Source organism: Adiantum capillus-veneris, chromosome 24 (assembly GCF_014529385.1).
Source record: "Adiantum capillus-veneris isolate H3 chromosome 24, ASM1452938v2, whole genome shotgun sequence".
In the NCBI taxonomy this organism is placed as follows: domain Eukaryota; kingdom Viridiplantae; phylum Streptophyta; class Polypodiopsida; order Polypodiales; family Pteridaceae; genus Adiantum; species Adiantum capillus-veneris.
Genome location: NC_140954.1, coordinates 53,182,404 through 53,195,627, shown reverse-complemented (window position 1 = coordinate 53,195,627; position 13,224 = coordinate 53,182,404). Strand labels below are relative to the sequence as shown.

Genomic DNA, 13,224 nt, shown 5'->3' with positions numbered 1-13,224 from the left:
AGCTGTGAAATTTTGCTTGAGACGTCTGACGTGATGGCGCTGAAGACGGTCAAGCAGAGGCCGGCTGGACACCGGGAAACGCCGGACCGCCGGTGCCATGACCGTTCTTATGGTTATTGTCTACACACTCAGGATCTTGAGGGGAGCACTCAGATTGCACAAGGGCCTGGATGATGCTGCATTGATGCATCTGTCAAAAGGCAGGAAAGCATCACAAAAGAGAGACTCTGTGAGAGAGAGAGAGAGAGAGGATTCTACTTTTCACGCGTACATAAGACACCCATTTGCTGTTTATTAGAGAGAGAAGTCGAGACTCGAGAACCCATTTTATTATTTATGCAGAGATTCTAGACAGACAAAGCGAGAGGAGACCCACTTCGTCATTGTCTTTTAAAGTGTGCATTTGGATGAAACCCTCCTCCTTCTTCCAGTTTTTGGTGTACAGCCTAGAATCCTAGGCCTAGATGTGTTGTTGTCTGTGAACAGCGTTGTTAAGAGAGAGACCCACTTCCGGTGTGTACAAAGTGTGTGCTTGTGAGTGTGTGTGTGTCTGTGTGTGAGAGTTTCCCACCAGTAAATTAATCGATTGATTTACAAAAAAAGTGTGTGTGTGTGTGTGTGTGTGTGAGAGAGAGAGAGAGAGAGAGAGAGAGAGAGAGAGAGAGAGAGAGAGAGCTTCCAAAAGGGCAGAAGAAGACAACCGAGCTTCGTTCTAATCTATGCAAAGGTCTACAGAAAGAGAGAGCGAGCCCATTTCTCTTTGCTGTTGATACATATCCATAGTAGTGGCTTTTGATCCATTGCAAAAAGTAAGCATCTGTACAGAGCATGCCTTTAGCTTGTTGACCCCATCCATCAGCACCCAAAGTCCGCAGCGACAAAAGGTGAGCCCCATTTTTGAGCTTTCTCCTGCTTTTTTTTCTCCAACTAGGAAAATCAAGGTCGAGTAGGCTTGCACTGCCTGTTATTTCGGCTCGTTTATATCAAATGGCAGTGAAACTTGCACGATTCGTTCATGCAGGGAGTTCATTATTTAGTGGAGTCAATTTGCATTTTTGCGTCCATCGTGTCAATGTGCAGCTTGAGGTTGCTGTCTCCTTACCGTAAAGGAAAGGTGCACATACTTGACCTTTATCCCTCCATTGGTTGTGTGTGTGTTTTGAGAGAGAGAGAAAGAAGAGGAGGAAGAAAAAGAAGAGAAGTGAATTGTTAGCGTTGTGTCATAGGAGAGAGAGAGAGAGAGAGAGAGAGAGAGAGAGAGAGAGAGAGAGAGAGAGAGATCCTGTGCTAATTTTTTGGTTGATTGATCTTGTGCAAAAATCAAACACACAGTAAACATCGACACTGGTATTGAGTACTGCTCATTTCCAGCAAGGAGCAAAGGGAAGCTACACATTGCAATGTGCAAAATGAAGCTTCGGTATTTTTTGCACCTTTCATTATATGCCATCATTTTGTACGTTTTGCGCTTTGGCTCACTTCAATCAGAAGCTCTGGGTGTGAACTGGGGCATTCAGGCCTCTCACCCTTTACCGCCCTCAGTAGTGGTGCAGCTCCTCAAGTCCAATGGCATTTCAAAAGTGAAGCTTTTTGATGCAAATAGCAGCGTAGTTAGTGCTTTAGTAAACTCCGACATAGAGGTCATGGTTGGCATTCCAAACGACTTGCTTTCTGGACTGACCAATCCGTCCAAAGCGGTTTCATGGGTGCAAACCAACATCAGTCCATACATGTCCTCCAATGTCGTCGACATCAAGTAAGTTTCCTGTTTTCTTGTAGTGTAGCAAACCTTGCTCCTCTTGCTTGGGAAGGAGAGTATTTTACTCATAAATGCTGCAGAATATTACCATTCCAAAAGTAGGTTTAAGCTTAGCGAAGAGGTTTAACATTTACAAAAATGTTTGATAGTTTAATCAATAATAATCAACTTACTGTGAAAACAGGGCTTTGTTATTCATCTTTTTTGTTTCAAGTTGAAGTAACTTCAATGTTTGTTTAGTAAATTTCTTCAAATCTCAAAGTTTTCGTAGTTGTTGTCTATTGTTGAGGTTTCTTGGTGCTTATTTCATGTTAAAAAAATTTGTGAATTTGTCTTTCAAACTGAAATTGTCAGTGTCTGCCAACAAATAAATTTAAGTTAATTTTACCAGCTCGAAGATGCTCTTGGGAAGACCTGACGTTCTATGTGACGTCACTTAAATGGAGGGGCAGGTTAATTCAACTTACTGATACTAGATAATTATCAAATAGTACTGTTGGCCGTCTGTAGGCTTGCTCCATGTTTTGACTTAGAATTTACATCCCTTGCCATGAGCAATGGACTGTAAACTTCTTAAACCATTGGCATGATAGGCAGATGGACCTTCCCCATGAAGCATATGAACGTGATATGTTGGAGTCCTTTTGTAGCTGTGTTTGTTTCGCGTGTCTGCATGTTCAAATTTGCTGAAGTCTTGTCTACACTACTGTCACATTCTTTCTTGGTTCCTAATTTTTTAACTCAGAAATCTGAATACTCCATCCCTTCTTGACTCTGCGATTGCATCAGCATGAAGGATTCGAGGAGCATGGCCTAAGAATGCATTGTTATGTTTTGTCAATATTGCAGTTACATCCCTTATCAATCTAGCAAAATCATCCACGAAACTAGTAAAATTTAGAAGACCAAATCGAGCATGCCAATGTTTTGCATTTGAAGTAGCCTTTGAATCAAAAACTGCACTTGTTGTATCTTTCACACATTTCTTGTACACATTGAGCTTATACAGCCCACGAAACAAAGTACTAGATGCTACAGTGGTATCACCAAAATTGAGATCTTGTATGGTATATCTATCATCCACAAATTCGACTACAAGACCAAGTTTGTAAGTGCAGACATAGACAAAAGATTCTCCTTGATCCCCGAGCATCCAAAAGCGTGAAAGAGCCTATCTGTAGCATATTATAGTTGCAAGAACCGCGGTTTTGGACATCCCAAACGATGAAAGATTTTTCAGCGTTTCAGGTTTTTAGGAACGCGTTTTGGAGCGCTTGATTTTTGGAGGTCCAATCTCCAAACATTTCAGATTTCAGCTTTATGATGTACTAAGTCTCGACTCTTACTATCATTTTTGTATTTAGCTTTCCTGATTCGACTATGTAGACAACAATATTTTACATCTCTTCATAATATACTATCTAGTCTATTTATATTTTTTATTTCTATTCCCGTTTCACGTTTCCCTGTTTTTTCCAAGCACGAAACTCCGTTTCTCTTGTTTTCTAGCTGTTTCCGAAACTCTTGGCAACTATGGCAGCAGTAACCCCAATCTTTCCAATTCCTTGAATTGGAGAAGAGGCATTATTGGCTATAACCAGGCTTGGACACCCAAGCGAGAAATCAATAGTAACACACAAGCAAAAATTGCAACAATTGAACTTGGAGAGAGAGAGAGAGAGAGAGAGAGAGAGAGAGAGAGAGAGAGAGAGAGAGAGAGAGAGAGAGAGAGAGAGAGAGAGAGAGAGAGAGAGAGAGAGAGAGAGAGAGAGAGAGAGAGAGAGAGAGAGAGCCGCTTCTAGATGCACTAGCTCCAAAGTTTGGCGTCCCTTTCGGTATTTATTTTTCTATGGCTTCACAAAGGTACTATAGCTGCATACTCTCTACCTTGTGGAAATGGGAAGAACCCCCAGTTCCACTACCTGAGTAAGAGACCCTCTACTTGAGTAAGAGACCCTTTGCCCTTATAAAGAATCCAGTAGCCCTACAAACAAGGTGCCTTGAAAAGCTAATGCTTTGAAAAGCTCTCGGAAAAAAAAAACTCATCCAAAAGCTTTGCCCCAAGAGTGTAGTGCAAAAACAGGGCTTTCCGTATAGTATCCAAGCTTTAGTGCAAACGCGGTGGTCTACCCTGTGTCTTGCTAGCACCTTAACAGATTCACAATTTTGGGATTTCTCAATTTTGCGGGTCTTGAGTTTTGTCCATTTGCAAGGAGTCCTTATGGGCCCTGCCATGCCATGCCATGTCATCAATTGGTGACATAGCCTCCTCTTGAAAGAAAACTAACCTCCCTTGATTATGCCTGCAAAACAGACAAAGGCCGCATGCACTAGAGTGCACACATCCAACACTTGCACAAAGATGAGGATCACTAAATAATCACATCACATTTTCTCTCAAGATCTCATATACAAATCATGATCATTGTAACTTATTTAGGGATGACATACAAACCGTGCTAATCTTTTCATAGATGCTTTGATCCACTAAATCTAGTCGCTATGAAATTCATATTCTCACTCACATTTCAAGTAGACATGCCAATGACTATCTCAAACAAGAGAGTACATGTTGGGTTAGGGTGGATCGACGAAACTAGAATTCATCTTAGTAGCATTGATAATTACACTAGTAATGAGAGAGAGAGAGAGAGAGAGAGAGAGAGAGAGAGAGAGAGAGAGAGAGAGAGAGAGAGAGAGAGAGAGAGAGAGAGTAGACTTAAACCATGTTTACTTGATTAATAGACCGATAACATACATGCAATGATTGATTGGGTTGGAAAGTGTGTACAAAAGCTATAGTAGCTCATATGGCTAGGCGCACGTCTCAAGGGTCAGAGGTACCTTTTTCAAGGGTAAAGGGTTGATGCACCTAAATCACTATTCAGCCATCTCATCGTTCCGGGAACTCTTGATGCACTAAGAGCAATATCCAGTCATCTCATCCAGAGAGAAGTCCCTATGCACTACAATCACATTTCTAACTCTATTAGCCATCACATTTAGATCTTGTCGATCTCTAGCAAATGTCTAGATACACTAAATTTGTTAGATTAATTATTAGACAAATGCATCTTTTCAACATATACTCTTAACGATACACACATGAAAGAGCACATGTGAAGACAAGTTCAATCTAGGAAATTTTCAATTCAATGTATATCTTTTGATATGGTCATTTCGCAGAGTATTGTCAACCTATCAATGCCCCTAGAATCTTACAGAGAAATTAGTGACTTTATTCAATCCAAGTAATTTGAGACAAAGGAGTGGAGTGGCTCCCCTCTTGTGTAGCACGCACCGCACCAGATTCAACCCATTGATTTGACGTGTTCTTAAGGAATAGATATTGCTAAAAATCCAAAAGCCTCTCAAGGTACGATGAAGAGAATCTGCAAAGTCCTCCATCCATCTGCTTTGCATCAGGTTCCTGCCCTTGACCAAATTATTGGTGGACCTAGCTTACCCTCTTGTTCTTTTTCTTGTTGTTGCTCTGGATCATCGTCCACTAGCACATCATTCTGTATCTTCAGAACTCTCTGATGAACTACTAGCTGTTTCCTTTGGTTCTTTCTTTTGACACTTCGCAAAGATGTGGCCCTATTCATCGCATCCATAACACTTGCCCTCTTTGAAGTACTCAGTACGCTGCTCTTTTGTCAATTTGAGCCTCGTGCGGATTTGTTCTTTATTTCTGCCCTTCTTCCTGTCTTTGGAAGACTTTGTCTTGGAAGACTCTGTCTTGTCCATTGGGTAAGTCAAAGAGTTCGAATGCATAGAGAATCCGTCCTTTGTGTGTTCCATGAGCATGCTCTTGGACTTTTTCTTCAAACTTTACTATCAGATCTCTTTTGCTAAGCCGTAGCAAAATCACTTTGTGCTCCAGAAGAGGGATCTTCCGAAAAGAATACTGGCAAAAAAGTATTCCAAAACCATTGATAATCCCAAGCATTATCCGGAAACATGCCACCTTTCATACTTTGAGGCTTCAAAAAAGTTACCCCCCAGAGAAAGCAATTAAATTGTTGTATGTAAGCAGGAGCTTGATGGGATGCCTGAAGTCTAAAAAAGTGTCAAACTTTACTGCTTGACCCCATCTTTGAAATCTTTAGTCTTCTTTTTCTTCTTCTCAAACTTGTCTAACTGAGTGGCTCTCAATAGGTTATGTTGCTTCTCATCATAAATGGTATCAAAAGGGTAGGTATCACTATTTGAACTATCGGAAGAGGACGAGGTTCTCCTTTGAACTGCTAGATTGCTTTCTAGACTTTATCTAAGATCTGCTTTTCTTGTTTTTCTATGTCGTTCTTCGCTGCTTCCACCTTTTCTCATCTTCACTGGAACTAGAAAAAGAGGAATTGTCGGAACTTTCTGAAGACAAAGAAAAACTGGGTCATCCTTGAAACGAACACGCGACTTGGATCCACTAGCCACCTCGAAAGTCGATTTTTGGCCCAGATAACCGAGGTAATCCTTTGATTTGCTTTTCTTCCAAGAGTGCTTTTTGCTTTTCATCAACTGATTTATCTTATGTTCAAGAGCTTCGTCAAACTCTTCTTGTGAGTACAATGTCTGCTTTTTTGCACCGGGCTTTGCTTTTGTCTTGTCGCCATCTAGAGTGAACCTCGTCAAGTAAATGATTCTTTAGATCTTTCACATATCTTGGGTCCTTGGAGTACTTGATCATTCTCTTCACAACATGGAGTTTATTTGGTACTCCATCTTGTGAAGATGTCAAGTGTGCATTGCACTTGAGCCACATGGACAAGCTACCACTACAGGTTAGCATTCGTCTTAGTATAACTTAGGATCTAGCATGGCAATTTTGTGAGCCTATAGAAGAAAGTGCATGATCAAATTAGGTAGGTCATAGTTGTTAGACTTACACCACTCTGCTGCTTCACAGGTTTAGGGTACTCGACTCGTATGTCTTCGGGCTGACCACCCATAGTCTAGGTTGTACCTGGTCCGGCCGACTGAGTTTGGGGCCGGCCGTCCACCTTGTTCGGGTGCCCTCATATATTTTCTTATATCATTTTTTGGTTGGGTCGTGGGGATTTTAATCAGGCCTTGCCCTACCTCCCCTTGGGCACCTATTTGTGGGAGCAGGGGGGTACCTACTCCCACACACATCTGATTGTATAGATAGGGTCTTTTGCTCATGGTAGTCATGGGGGGTTGATCGCCCCCTCTTACACCATATCTTGCGTTTGTGGTCTCTCTCTCTCTCTCTCTCTCTCTCTCTCTCATGCTTCCGCACACGCGCACTCACATGGTATCAGTCGCCAAGACATGGTATCAGTAGCTTCAGGCTCTCCATGGGACCAACGCTTATGCAAAGGTTCTTCTCCCAAGGGCTGGATCAACCAGCGTTTTTGCAACTGGAGCCAGATCTGCCAACGTTTTTGACATCAGCCAGGTAAGCGCAGAAACGGGAGCCATTTCTGTCACGGAGGACCTCACATCAACCTGCTTTTTTTGCAAGAAACATCAGATCTGTTGATTTCCCTGCTAGCGCTACCATTTCTTGACATCTTTGCTGCGGAAAACCCCTCTGCTATATTTGCGTTTTTGACCTTCATCTGCGTTTTTGGGTTTTCAGCCCATTTTCGGTGGTTTTATTGGTCACTTTGTGTTGTTAACACCTTCCAGAAGTTGCTGGGCACCTAGGGTACCCATAAAGCCTTTGTTTTTTCAGCAAGCAGAAGGTTTTTGGTGCAAAAAGTGTAGCAAAAGTGGACTGCAAATTGACCTGCGTTTTTGTAGTAGGAGGGCAGCGCTCAGCTTCTGGACCCCGGATCTTGCCACAACCGACCCAGCCTTGGCATCCGGTGCCTTGCCGACGAAGTTCCTCTTCAAATCTACACATTTCAACCATTACCCCTTGTTTTCTCTGTTTTCAGCCCATTTGGGACAGTGAGTGATTCGCCACCTCTCCCTACACCCTCTGCACCGCTCCGGAGCCTATCGGGAGCGTACGAGCACGCTGAAATGTAAGGTGCAGCGGAAGTGAATGTTGAACTTTGCTCAAGATGAGTGCTCCGAACTGTGCTCAAGGTTTCTTTTACTTACGGAAGGGACAGCCTTCCGTTCCTTTAGTAAGAGAGTGCAAATGATCACAAATAAAGTGGTAAACTCTGTGAATGAAGGTGCTGAGATTGAGAGAGAGAGAGAGAAGAATACGACACCAGAATGTTGTCAAACCCTCCTCCGAAGGCCCCACTCTCTATGGCGAGAGCGGTCTAGTATTGATTGCACAAATCTCTATGATGCTTGGACTTGCCGACGATGTCGACGACGACGAAATGGGCTGAAATCTGAAAATGCTAAGGGCTGAAATCTGCAAATCTTTATCTGTTGAATTCTAACTCTATGTCGGTGACGACGGCGATGACGACGACGCAACGATGACGCGTTGAAAACGCAGATGCTGAAATCTGCGTTTTCCGGGCTGAAACTGCAAAGTGTGGCTGATCTGACCGTGCGGCGAGGATCTGCTACGGGATTGTGAGATCTGCAAGGTTTGGGACTTGTTCTGCGGGATTTGATTGCTGAAAACTGAAAACGCTGGTGCTAATTTGAGACTTGTCGCGATGAATTTGCAAGCGGCAAAATAGGTCTATGCACTGTAAAAATGCTCCTGATGGGTTTTGATGGAAATCTGATGATCATGCTGTGTGCAACCAGAGGATATGCATCTACTCTAAGTGTTTGGACATGCACGATCTGCGAATAGACTCACAAAAGTGCAAGATCACTTCCTAATCTAGATTGATTGAACTGAAGTGGATCCATGTCATGAAGTAGCTTGTCCACGTACACATAGGGTTAGATGTGCACGTGACATGAAAATCGTTGACAACAGCATTTTCATCTCCTTATAGTTGCATTTTTGGGTGGACAGCAGACACATGGCTTGTGTTTTTCACAGAGGATGAAGTTACCTCCTGCCAGGACACCATCCAATGGTGGTCCGTGCGGTCTCTCAATGACTGCTGCAATACACGGTATCTTTGACATCGGCTTGATCATCTACGGGCGTACGATCCTTGGGAGATCCATTCATTCCAACCATCATTCGGCGGTTGCGCACTCCAGAGGGCGTGGTGACTTGTGGTTTGCTATGGACACACCTATGCACTCATCAAAGGAGTTCACACGAAATATGGCCATAGTCATGGCATATGGGATTGCGACATTCCCAGAGAAGACACCACCATTTTGGGTGGACAGATACTTACCACTTGACCTCGACACATCAGATAACTTGCTTACACAGGAGCATCTACATGGACTTAGGGAGAGGATCCTGGATCTCTTCTTGGACAAGCTCATTGCTTGGATCTACAGATTGGAGTGGGACTTCAGTGCTTTGGACTCTCTTGGAGAGAGTTTACCCGCGAGATGCGAGAGATCAGGTATTCGGCGACGACATCCGGAGTCACCCGGAGCTTGGCTTGGATGGTAGTGCAGTTGCTCTTCTACACTCTTGATCATTTGGATCGCTACTTTTAGAGTTGCTTACACTCGCCCTCGGTAACCTCACAGTAGACTCATCCCCGGACGTGGGCAGTAGGCCACTCTTAGCTCACACATTGAGAGCCATATCGAGATGTGGTTTGGTGGCGTTGTTGGCGCGGATTCTGTTTTGGTTGACACCAAAAGATTGGAGGCAGGAGATACAGGCAAGGTGGCGCAGACAGATTGGTCTGTCCTTTCCTCTTCTCAGAGGTTTCACAGCGCAGATTTCTCGGTCTGGCTTCCCTTCTTCTACAGGATGATTATAGTGCAGACAGCTTGGTCTGACCACACCTCTTCTCAGAGGCCCTTCACAACGCAAACTGTTGAGTCTGGCTTTCCCCTCATCTTGGATTACCCTACCTATTGACAGGACACCATCCGGTGGTGGTCCGTGCGGTCTCCCGGTGACTGTTGCAGCTTACGGTATCTTCTACAGTGCAGACTGCTGAGTTTGGCTTTCTTTGATTTGGAGGACGCTTACGGCGCAGATTGCTACATTTTGCCTTCTTGGAGTTTTTCAAAGCTTAGCCACCTTGCCACACTGGGTTGCAGGTTCATGCATTGACAGGCTTTCGGTCATTCTCATGACGGTTCTTGGGCTTCTCCATTTTTTCCAGACGGCTTGACTATAGACACTATAGATCCTATTAGGGAGGACACTTGCAGGTCTTTTGGCACTTCTTTTACGACAAATTGTTTTCACACTCAGTTCGGGACCCTCTCGCAGTACCTTCACATTGTATCGGCGGAGTAGAGCAGTTTGCTACACTGCTCGTGACGGCACTTTATCATGGAGATCTCTCGGAGGTTGGGACACCCCAGACTGTTGCAGACATCGCATTAGACATCTTCATCATTTGCCTCACATCTTCGACTTCATGCGGTTTGTTCAGCATCCGGTGCTGAGAGGGGGTGTTAGACTTACACCACTCTGTTGCTTGACAGGTCTAGGGCATACTGGTACGACTAGTATGTCTCCGGGCTGGCCACCCATAGTCTAGGTTGTACTTGGTCCGGCCTCCTGAGTTTGGGGCCGGCCGCCCACCTTGTGCGGGCGTCCTCGTATATTTCCATATATCATATTTTTGTTGGGTCGTGGGGATTTTTATCAAGCATTGCCCTACCTCCCCTTGGGCACCTATTTATGGGGCCAGGGGGGTACCCACTTCCACACACGTCTGATTGTATTGACAGGGTCTTCTGCTCTTGGTAGTCATGAGGGGCTGATGGTCCCCTCTTCACCATATCTTGCTTTTGTGGACTACTCTCTCTCTCTCTCTCTCTCTCTCTCTCTCTCTCCTCTTTCACGTTTCCGCACGCGCTCTCACAATAGTTGCATAGCCTCACTTGCATAGCATAGCCACTTAAGCATGCTCTAAGGTGCAGTGGAATGAATGTTGTATTTTCTCAAGATTAGTGATCTTTATTGCTCAAGGTTCCTTTTAGTTCTTAGGGAAAGAGTGCTATGATCACGAACAAAGTGAGTGGATATTGTGCATGCAAGTGAATGAGACTGAGAGAAGGAGAGAGAAGAGATACGACACCCGAGAGGTTGTAAAACCCTCCTCCGAAGGCCCCACTCTCGTCGGCGAGAGTGGTCTACTTTGATTGCACAAAGGTGTACAATGCGAATGCAATGGACTGATGGAATGGGACTATGCCGATGACGACGACGACTCGATGGCTGAATCTGTGATCTTTCTTGGCTGAATTTGTTGGACTGTTTTCGGGGCTGAATTTGGCTGATTTACTGCTGTCTTAAGGGCTGAACTCGGTGGCTTTATCGGGGGTCTTTCTGTGGACAAAAATGCTGAGTTGTTGCACCTGATAGGCTGCGTTTTCAAGCTTGATTACCCTGCTGAATAACGCTGTAAGGCTGAGAATAAAACGCTGAGATGGCATTTTCCTTGCTGAAACTGGCAGCAACATACAGCAGATGCTAGCGTTAGTTGTTTGCTGATTTGCTGAAGGAAACGCTGCAATTGCTGAGGCTCTGGCGATCATAAAAACGCTGGCTGTGGTATGCTTGAAGGGGAGAAAAATGCCAGGTAATGGGCTGATCTGGCGATGGCTGATTCTGGACAAAACGCCAAGAGGAAGTGGGAGGTATGGCGATGGGGGGTCATGAGGGGGGGTACTGCTGAGAAGTTGCCTGTTGAGCGGGAAGCTCCTGCTGCCTCTTTTGCCAGAAAGTGCTAACTTGGGTTTGCTTATACATTAACTTAGCAAAATTGCCCTACCTACTTTTGTTGGAAAGTCACTTAAAAATAATAAGTGAAAATCCCAATAAATAGGAAAATAGGCTAAATGAACTGGAAAATTCCCTTAACTGATGCTAATGGATTCTGATGGGAAATCCGATGATCATGTTGTGTGCAACCGGAGGATATGCATCTATGCTAAGTGATTGGGCATGCACGGTCTACGAATAGACTCACAAAAGTGCCAGATCACTGCTAATATAAATTGACTGGACCGACTGAACCCTGTTGTGGTATAGCTTGTCCACGGACACATAGGGTTGGGATGTGTCACGTGACATCCCCTCCTTTTCAAAGTGAGATACTGGTACCGAACTGTATGGCGTCGAGGGAGATCGCCAACAGCATCCGGAATCCTGGAAGTAGACACCGCATTAACTTTTGGTCGTCGTGAAAGTGCATCGGCCACTTGATCGTGCTTACCAGCTATGTGAGCAATATGGAAATTAAATTGCGAAAGAAAATTTGCCCACCTCATTTGTTTGTCGAAAAGCTTGGCTTGCGTCATGAAATACTTGAGACTTTGGTGGTCGGTTCGTAGGATAAATGGAGTCTCCAATATGTAGTGCTTCCATGTGTCTAGGGCATGTAGAACAGCTAAAAGCTCTTTCTCATAAATGCCCAAGACACGTTCATCAGTCTTGAGCCTTAGGCTCTCATATGCTATGGCATGCCCTTCTTGAAGCAAAACTACTCCAAGGCAATCACCACAAGCATCACATTGGACCTCAAATGGCTTTGAGAGATTTGGAAGCACGAGGACTGGTTGGGAAGTAAGCTTCTCTTTGAGCTTATTAAAAGCATTTTGCTCCTTAGCAGTCTATACATACTTAACGTTCTTCTTAGTTAAGTTGTGTAGTGGTCCTGCTACTTGAGAGAATTTTGCTATGAAGTGTCTATAGTATGCGCACATACCAATAAAGCTTCTTAGCTCATGTAGATTTCTTGGGTTAGGCCATGATTTTATTACCTCTAACTTTGATGGATCCATACGGATACCATCGTGAGAGATAATATGACCTAGGTATTGAATCTCTTGAAGGAAGAATTCGCTTTTCTTTTGGTTGAGAAAAAGCTCGTTCTCCCTCAATGCTTGAAAAATCACTTGGAGATGTTGCTTATGTTCTTCCAAAGACTTGGAGGAGATGATGATATCATCAAAGAACACTCCAGTGAATTTGCGATAAGGTCTAAAAATTTTCTCCATCAGACGATTGAATGTAGCTGGTGCATTAGTAAAGCCAAAAGGCATGACTAGATATTCATAAAGACCAAATGTTATGCGAAACACGATCTTTAGGATATCTTCATCCACTATCCTTATTTGATGATAGCCACTCTTAAGGTCAATCCTATTGAAGTAGGTAGAGCCTTGTAGCTTATCAAACAGACCTTCTACCCGAGGTACGAGAAATGTGTTTTTGATAGTGATATGGTTTAGTGCTCGATAGTCCACACACATACGGTATGTACTATCTTTCTTTTGCACTAAAAGGATTGGAGAACAAAAGGGAGAGGAACTAGGCCTCACCATCCCTTTGTCTACCAATTCCTGTACTTGCCTCATGATCTCCTCTTGTTGAGCTTGTGAGACTTGATAAGGAGGTTTGTTAGGCGGTGAGCTTCCTAGAAGGAGCTCAATGCGATGGTCATCATCCCCTCGTGTTGGAGGTAAGTCCATAG

At 44.0% G+C, this 13,224-nt stretch overlaps 1 protein-coding gene across 2 annotated transcripts in view; it reads left to right on the top strand.

The window, feature by feature from the left end:
* The first annotated feature begins 201 nt into the window (after positions 1–201).
* Positions 202–13,224, top strand: part of LOC147426379 (glucan endo-1,3-beta-glucosidase 5-like) — a 32,708-nt gene continuing 19,685 nt past the window's right edge. The window contains exons 1-3 of one of the 2 annotated variants that reach the window (XM_086498021.1): positions 202–884; positions 1,022–1,114; positions 1,333–1,756. In XM_086498021.1, the coding sequence (XP_086354147.1) occupies positions 1,401–1,756 (356 nt within the window). In that variant the 5' untranslated portion in view covers positions 202–884; positions 1,022–1,114; positions 1,333–1,400. Of the gene's footprint in view, positions 885–924; positions 1,115–1,332; positions 1,757–13,224 lie in introns of those variants that run through there. The other variant, XM_086498022.1, reaches the window with a different exon arrangement.